This window comes from Macrobrachium nipponense, chromosome 17 (assembly GCF_015104395.2).
Source record: "Macrobrachium nipponense isolate FS-2020 chromosome 17, ASM1510439v2, whole genome shotgun sequence".
NCBI lineage: Eukaryota > Metazoa > Arthropoda > Malacostraca > Decapoda > Palaemonidae > Macrobrachium > Macrobrachium nipponense.
Genome location: NC_087210.1, coordinates 70,012,036 through 70,021,015, shown reverse-complemented (window position 1 = coordinate 70,021,015; position 8,980 = coordinate 70,012,036). Strand labels below are relative to the sequence as shown.

The window sequence follows — 8,980 nt, the reverse complement described above, 5'->3', positions numbered from 1 at the left end:
TTAACAAACATCCCTTCATCTGCAACAACCAGTTTAAGATAAGTAAAACAAAAAAACAAAGACAAGAGGATTTATGCTTGCATGTACCATCAAGCAAAGGACCTGTCAGAGCCAAGAGAGTTGTGGACACGAAACAGACGTGAAACAGAGTCTGTGACACATCCCTAGATTTGAGAACACAATCGAGACCTAATATGACCCAGCTGCCAAAAATAACGCCAGAACTACTGCAATCAGTCGACAGAGAAATAATCGAGAAAAAAAAGGGTGCTATTCATTATTTTGATGAACACTGCACAAATAAATCAATTAACCGAAAATTAAAAAAAGTAGTGTTTTTCATAATGTTGGTAAATACTGCAAAAATAAATCAATTAACAGAAGAAAACTAGTGCTATTCATAATGTTGATAAATACTGCAAAATAAATCAATTAACCGAAAATAAAAAAAACTCGTGCTATTCATAATGCTGATAAATATAATGCAAAAGTAAATCGATTAACCAAGAAAAAAACTAGTGCTATTCATAATGTTGATAAATACTGCAAAAATAAGTCAATTAACCGAAAATAAAAACAAAACTAGTGCTATTTATAATGTTGATAAATCCTGCCAAAATAAATCAATTAAAAGAAAATTTAAAAAATAGTGCTATTCATAATGTTGATAAATAATGCAAAAATAAAACAATTAACCGAAAATTAAAAAAAGTAATGTTATTCATAATGTTAATAAATACTGCAAAAACCAATTAACCGTGTAATAATAAAATAGTGCTATTTATAATGTTGATAAATACTGCAAAAATAAATTAATTAACCGAGAAATAATGGAAAAAAATTGCTGTCCATAACTGCAAAAAATACTGCAAAAATTAGCCCTTTGGGAAGTCATCGTGCCTTGATATGTTTTAATATTGGACGTTTAGGCAAGGTACAATGAATCCTTCAATTATTAGTAATTGTTTTTATTTTCATCTTTTTCATCGCTTCCTCGGGGAGTAAGCCTACAAACTACTTTGTTGTTGTTCTTGTTCTTGGGGGGGTGGGGGTAGGAAAGCCTAAAAAGCTCTGAAAAAGTTTTTTCGCGTTGAGTTAAAGATGCAGGAATCTTAGGACAGGATATTTATGATTTGTTTATTAGAATGAAAATGTAAAATATAAATAATGTGCATGTTAAACAGTACAGAAAAATTGTCTAATAAAATATAGAATATCCATATTAATTTTCGTTGGTGAAAAAACGCTCTATTTGACCGTAGATTTTAGAACAAGCTCCAAGCAAGCTGGGGGTCGGATCACGCCTTGTTTCCTTTCTCTAGACGTTGTCTGTATAATCAATACATTGTTATCTTTTATTACTTGATGAAGGTATATTTTATTTGGTTCTTATCTTTATTTATTTGCTTTTATTTTATTTAGAATGTCTTCATCTTAATCTTCTGAAGGTTGAGTATTAAAAATAAACCTTGACCCCTATTCTTAAGACTATATACTTATATAGTCTTAAGACTATATAAGACTATATAAATACAAATTGCTCTCGAGTCTACCAGACTGCATTTGTCTACTGGTAACATATGTATATCTCTTATCTCAAGGGTTACATCATTATAAACTCTATTATAAAAGAAGAATGACTATAAAAGTTTAAAAAAAAAAAAATTTCTTGAGCTCTTTTGGGGAACATTTGGCACTGAAGTTATCTGAATTGTGACAGGCAACTTCATCTTATTGATCTCAACCTTAGTTTACTTGAAAAAAATGACAGAATTGGATGCAGAATATAGAATTTATGCCAGAGGCCAGGCGCTGGGAGGTATAAGGTCATTCAGCGCCGAAACGGAAATTTGCAGTAAAAATGGTTTACAAGGTGTAACAGGAGGAAAACCTCGAAACTGCACTGTAAACCATTTGGTAGGAGAGGACTGAAAGTAAGATGAATGAAAGAGAATACGAACGGAGGTACAGTAAAAGGTAATGAAAGGGACTGCAGCTAGGGGTCGAAGGGACGCTGCAAAGAACCTTAAGTGATGCCTACAGTGCACCACATGAGGTGCATTGATGACACTACCGACCTACGTAGAAATTGCAGAAATGCAAAAATAATTAGATGCCCTTCCCCGTACTCTCACCTCCTTTGACCCGAGGGTTCATCTTGAGAACATGGGTGGGCGCTGGGGGCGAATATTGACACGTCATGCAAACCAGTGGCGGATTTAAGGGGGGGAGGACACCTGGTCACGTGGCGCCCTGCTCCGCCCCCCTCCCCCCCAATGGCTATGACGAATAGAACATTGTTTGCTTTCAATAAATCATTACTAGCCGCAAAAATCTGTCAAGTTAATGATTATTTCAACAACAACAACAACAAAACAGTAACGACTACTATGTGTATACAGATGTGTGTGCATACATATATAACTGTTATATATACTAGCAAACTTACCCATCTACGATGGGTGATAAAATACGGGTGCAGAAGTGAAAAATTTGTGTGTACTATTTGTTCAGCAATATTAAAATAAGGGCAATTAAACGAATAGTCTCTCTCTATCTCTCTCTCTCTCTCGTAATGTAATTTAAGGGACGATCACTGAACACAGATAAATTCTTATTCATTGTTGTTTCCCCTCTTTTAATGATATTATCTCTCTCTCTTAAAGTAAGTGAAGGGACAATCAATGAACGTAAAGAAGATCGTATTCATTATTGTTTACCCTCTTTTAATGATTCTCTCTCTCTCTCTCTCTCTCTCTCTCTCTCTCTCTCTCTCTCAATGTAAGTCAAGTAGCGAAGACGGTGATGGGATTATCGGATCACTTAGCTCTCAAATCACAAATTATCTCCTCTCTGTTTCTCTCTCTCATTTTTCGATAGCAAGATAAAATTATAAAATTGTAGTGCATTAATGTCGTTAAATGGCGCTCTCTCTCTCTCTCTCTTGTCGGTGACTTTCATTTAACGGAACAGGGAACTTGATTGGTTCGTTTCTTTGTCAATTACTTTGCACGGTGATACGAACAATAAAGTATCTTTCTTTTCATTATGTTACTGCAAAGACGCAACTTGTATGTCAGTGCGTTATGGCTACTGATAAATGCTCTTATGATCCTGTGTCTTCCAAAAAAGAGTAGAAAGTAGGAACTTGTCAGTTTCCTTTTTATTATGTCCATTGGCAGGATCGAAATTCCGAAGCAACATTACCGGGCAGTACTTCTTCAACGTTATTTTGTGCACTGGCAGTCCCGATGGATTTAAGTTATTCAAAAAATCTTGCGGATATTGATGATAATATTCGCGACTTTCTCCGGGGAAGTTGTACAGAAATTATGTATGAAAAATCGTAAAGTAACAAAGTCTACGGGAATAACCGGCCTCGTTTCACGGCCAGAAACCGCTCCGTTTCAGGGAATCCCTTCTCACCCCCACCCCCTACAAAGGAGGGGGGTAGGTTGGATGAAACCCCATTACAAACCATCTTAGGGGTCCCCACCATAACCCTGCCAAGTTTCATGCCCATCTGACCAGCCGTTTGGCCGTGATTGAATGACAGACAGACAGACAGACAGACAGACAGACATTACGCCCATTATAGTATGGTAATATGCGCCATATGTGTGTACGTTACATATATATATGTGTATGTATATACATATATATATATATATATATATATATATATATATATATATATATATATGTGTGTGTGTGTGTGTGTGTGTGTGTGTGTGTGTGTGTGTGTGTGATAATCGTAAGTGGCCCTTCATAAAAGATTTCTATATCCGCCACTGAAGGCAAAAATATAAAATAGATCCACCGAGAAATTATGTCAGAATATCCGGCATTTTCGGTTAATTCAGTTACCGAGTTTACCAGAAAGTATAATTTATGAGACAGGATAGGATAGGATTCAACAACATAAGACTAAACTCTTAGGGGAGCCCGAAAGAGTTCAGACTTGTAACTTGGCTTTCTCTTTATAAACTATCTAATATAAATATTATATAACGCACTACCTCAAATCACCAGCCACCTCCTTTAATGGAAAACGATCAAAAGTAAACTAAATAAAAATAATAGCGAATACCACTGATCATAATGAGTCTAAACTATTTTTTTTTAATTTTCCTCCTAAAGTGATTCCTCCCCAACTTGTTAAGAATGGTCTCTTACCCACTTCCTGTCTCCATTTCCTGTAGCAAGATAATATAATTAATAATTACCATCCTCATTACATGACATGATTCATCCAAACTAATATAAAATGAAGCTTCTAAGCGAAAAAAACTCGTTGAAAGCAAAGATGCTGATTAGAAAAGAAATGAGTGAGGTCTAACTCTAATTCCATTTATTCAAAAGCAAAACTAAAAGTCTAATATTAAGATATGAGAGCAAGAAAGAAAAGGAACACAGTTCAACGGCGAAAAATGTAATTACTCCTCATAGCTGTTATTGTTCTAAAAGGATACTTTCGATGGATCTACTATACTAGCGTTAACTATCTACGTCGGATGAAGCCAGTATTCTACAGTATATTCCCCGACCTTCATAAAAAATTAAATAAATAAATAAATAAAAAAGGAAAACGGATTCTACCGTTTGTGATGTCACTCAGTTAACCTGCCCTTGACGTCATCAATTAACAGCTAGAGACAGAGGCAACATCCGGCTAATGACGCACTCCTGTATCATCATCGCACAAGCGCCCCTTCTAAAACAATGAATGACCGCAATGGCTACATCATCCTTTTGTTTTAGAATAAAGTGACCTCTACTGCAACACGCGGCATGCAAAGGTATTTCCCCAAACGTAAAAAACAAGCGTTATGGTAACCTATACTACGACAATTCCAGCGTTTTTGGCCTCTGTGGACACGCGCGGGCAACTGGAAATTCTCGTGTTTACATCCTTCCATTGTTTCACGTACACAAAAAGCGCCATCTGCCACATGATGGGATAGATTCCATATGGGCTCATTTGGTTAAGTGGAGTGGCGACTGACAGACAGACAGGAGGCCGAGGATGGGTGTCTGTGTCATCAGAGGATTGTGAGTATTCGATCTCCTCCTTGAAGTCATTGGCGTGACTGCCACTGTTCGTCAGTTTTGAGGGTCACATAGGCTAAGCAGGCACCAAAGCATGCTCGAGATAAGACAGTAATGGCTCAGAAAGTCGTTGAAAACAGTTTCTTTCATTACTCAGTCCTTATACGTGTTGATGGCAGTGATGAATATTAACAAGGTATCATTCAACAACGAACAGGTAGAGTTTCTGATTCCCATTAATTCCACCGGCACTATTTTTCTTTTTTTTATTGTTAATCTTCTGAGAAAAATGGTGAATGCTGAATTATTACTACTGGTAGAAAGAAAATCGTAAATCTACTGTTTTCCGTATCATTGCATCGGCTGAATCAAGGTCTAGAGAATATAAGCTCTCTAGACCTTGGGGGGCTGAATGGTCTTTTACTAATCATTCTAATATAGCGAAAGTGATGGGTGTCAAAAACACTTACCTTAGGGCAAAGGAGTGACGCTGGATAGCAAAAAAATGAGTATCTTAAAACGTCAACACATTTATTCCTTTAACCTTATTAAGTCAATTTAAAATGTCTGTTTTCAATCATGTCTTTGCAATAAATGCTAAAACATGCCTGAGGACTGAAGATTGAGTACAATAAAGACTGCTGACACAAGGAGTTTCCTTCATCGAATGAAGTTGAGTGAAGAATTTGCATTTTTCAAAAAAAAAAAAAAAAAACTTTGTATCACTCGCACTGGATGTGACGAACTAGAACACAAAGATTTCTTATGGAGCAGAAAAATGGGTTAGTGCGAACTATAATCACTGAATACCAAACATGGTCAATGCAAGTTGAAAATATACGTAGATTATTTACGTAAATTTACGGCAAATTATGCTCGTAGCACATTTTCAAAACTTTTACCCCTAGTTGCAAACAGAACTGAAGACAGAATTAAACAGAAATTGTTCTTGGCCCATTTTAAGGTTTAAAAAAAAAATATATAAAATCATTTAAATTAGCTGTTCATATTCCGTTCTCTTTTCCCAGGGTGGCTGCCACGTTCCTCATCGCCCTGGCTCAGCTAAGAGGAGTCAAATCAACGCCCGTGTTTCTGGAAGGAGTCAAATCAACGACCGTGTTTCTGGAACCGAATTCGGCAAACGGGGGAAATACGGCAATTCCGGATCAACGCATAACACCGTCCCAAAGCCCAAAGGATAGTGAACAGCGAAATCCCGATAGTGAAAATGGTGACGTAAATACAGTTACTATCAGTAATAATGAGGACGATGATGCGAATGCTGAATACAGCGGTGATTTTAATGATTACGGTGAAGATTCCAGTGGTGATTTCGCTGACGGTGACTACGGTGGAGATTACAGTGATGTTTTTGCCGACTACAATGGCACGTCTTACGAATATGATTATGTCTACGATAACACCAGTAGTACTGGGAACTACAGTGAACAAAACGACAACGACGATGATGAAGATACAGACTTAGAGTATGGCGATGAATACAGCGAAAATGACGATAGTGAGGATGATGATGATGACGATGATGATGACGATGATGATGATTATGATGATGATGATGATGATGATGATGATGATGATGTGATGATGACTACGACGACGGAGACGAAGGTCATGGCCAGCCGTCTGACCACCACCATCACCTCATCACCGGACAGAACGGCGCCAGCATCGAGGTTGACGACGATGGGAAGGTCTACATGTTCCTGAAGGTGAACGAGACGTTCGACCCCACCAAGTATTACCTCGAGGTCGGGAACAACACCAAGTTACTCCTCGACCTAGGGGAGGCGCAAGGAAACGTCACTAAGGATTATGAATTCGTCACTCCCCCCCTTCCTGACGGAGATGAAAAGGAAGTGAAGGGAACGGCGGGAGACATAACTCTCTTGAGCAGTTTATCTGCAAACAAGCAGAATGTCCACGGCACTGAGGGACAGAATGTGGTGCTGCTGAACGTCGCCGATTTACCAGAAGACAGAGAAGGCAGTAACAAAAGCATTACAAATACAAACAGTACAATAAACAATGTGACGACCACACTTTCTGTCCAAGGGAAAGGAGACAATAACGTAACGAAAAGCACGGAAAAATATGGTAGTACAACACTCATGAGCCAAGAAAATACAATGTCTACATTGATTCCTCGACTGCCTAACGACACTCACATTTCCGTCGGCTGGTCCTCTGCCACGGTGAGTGACGAACGCACGACAGAGCCTCCCATGGGCAAGATGAGCCAAGAAAACAGCAGTCTCCTGGTTTCCCGAACACCATCAAGCATCGACCTCCCACATCTGACCACAACAATCAACTATCTCGACGGGCTCGAGGAAGACGGTGATGACCACGTGGAATATGCTCACGATGAAGAAGATAACCAGGAGGAAAAAGGAAACCAAGATGGAAATGGCCACGGGGGAGAAGGTGACCTCGATGAAGCAGAAGAAGAAGGAGCCACAAAGAGCATCCTCGACATGGACGACGACGAACTCCAGACATTCCTCGCATCGAATCCTGACCTCATAGAATCGGACAACGAGGAGTTCGAGGCCAACGTAACGGAACCGGAAATTACCACGTCCGCCTTGATGTTCGACCCACACAGAGAGGTCATTGAAAATTTCAATGGGAGTGAAAGTTCGTTGGCAAGCCCACCACACGCCGATTTAGACGAAGAAGAAGAAGAACCGACGGAAACTAAACCGGAAGGTGACGACCTAACATGGTTTCTAATTCCGTCCGAAAGTGTCAATCAGACAGACAAAACCTCCGTCAACAACGCTAGCATCGATTATGGTCAGGTATACCTGGAGTTTATGGCATCGTATAACTTGACCGACGAGGAACGACTCGAACTCGGCGACCTGGAACGACTCAGGCAAGCGACGGAGTCCCTCGGCGGGTTGGGTACCCTTCGGGAGGACCAAACCAAGCATCACATCGTCAGGAGGCAACTCAAAGGGACCGAGGCTTGCGGATCTTTCAGCAGAAGGCGGAGGGACACGGGATCGACCGACAAGGGCAACAGTGAAGGCCAGCGACATAAAAGAGGAGTTTCGAATGTTGGCAGGAGGCTGGAAATGGGTAATCCCGCTTTCAGCCAGCTCTACAACCAATATAAAAACATGTGTAATTTCATCGCAATGATTGCCTTTGAAAAGTAAATTTCGCGGCAAAAATTGTTTGTTTAAAATAAAACCGATACACTTAATATACGTTCAGTTCTATTATGCAGCAATTGCTTCACGAAAATATAGTGGTTAGTTGTGCTAGAGCCCTTCGGCGATAACTTTCAACACATTTATATCACGTGGTGAAAATCCAAGGTCAAATCATCAATATTTCTCCGAAGGACACCCTTTCGAATTTGATCAAACGGGCCCTATGGCTGCATCAGAAAATCAGGGAACATCTGCTCTGCTAAATATGTCTGAACTGAATTATACAAATCACTCGTGGGTGCAGTCTATCACAATCTCGAGGTGTCACTAAATTTGCCAGAATACGTCCGATAATGACGCTAAACATATAAACTTGAGCACTTATAACCAAACTATATACTTTGACTTCTGACCAGTGCATGAGCACGAGCATCATTTCGATTAGCTCGATCGGTCACTTGAGGTCAGTCATAATTTCATGTAAAATAAGAAGTTTCTGTTTTAGTTTACAAATTTTAAATGTTAAATGTTTACAAATGAAGAGTGTACTATGCTTATCCAGCTAAATGTATCAAATTGACGCTGGACATTTTCTTTATCGTATTAATAATGTTAACTGGTCTATAATAAACAACTCAAAACTGCTTTTGTGGTGGTTGATGGCTTCGTTTAGTATATAATAAAATTCAATGTTTTCGGTGACTATTTTTTTACTCCTACAAGGAAATGCAATGAGAGCTACGCTGCCC

At 39.0% G+C, this 8,980-nt stretch overlaps 1 protein-coding gene across 2 annotated transcripts; it reads left to right on the top strand.

The window, feature by feature from the left end:
- The first annotated feature begins 4,926 nt into the window (after nt 1-4,926).
- On the top strand, nt 4,927-6,918 carry LOC135196304 (nucleolin-like). Of its 2 annotated transcripts, none has more exons than XM_064223011.1 (2): nt 4,927-5,052; nt 6,078-6,918. In XM_064223011.1, the coding sequence occupies exons 1-2, from the start codon at nt 5,027-5,029 to the stop codon at nt 6,775-6,777; spliced, it is 726 nt and encodes a 241-aa protein (XP_064079081.1). In that variant the 5' UTR covers nt 4,927-5,026; the 3' UTR covers nt 6,778-6,918. The 2 variants fall into 2 exon arrangements, with proteins under 2 accessions (XP_064079081.1, XP_064079082.1); XM_064223012.1 differs by lacking the exon at nt 4,927-5,052 and adding an exon at nt 5,488-5,831.
- The last annotated feature ends 2,062 nt before the right edge of the window (nt 6,919-8,980 follow it).

Excerpts from the sequence above, each read along its gene's own strand:
- LOC135196304 (XM_064223011.1), top strand. The coding sequence starts at position 5,027 with ATGGGTGTCTGTGTCATCAGAGGATT. Across the intron at positions 5,053-6,077 it reads GTCTGTGTCATCAGAGGATT|GGTGGCTGCCACGTTCCTCA; the intron begins GTGAGTATTCGA and ends CTCTTTTCCCAG.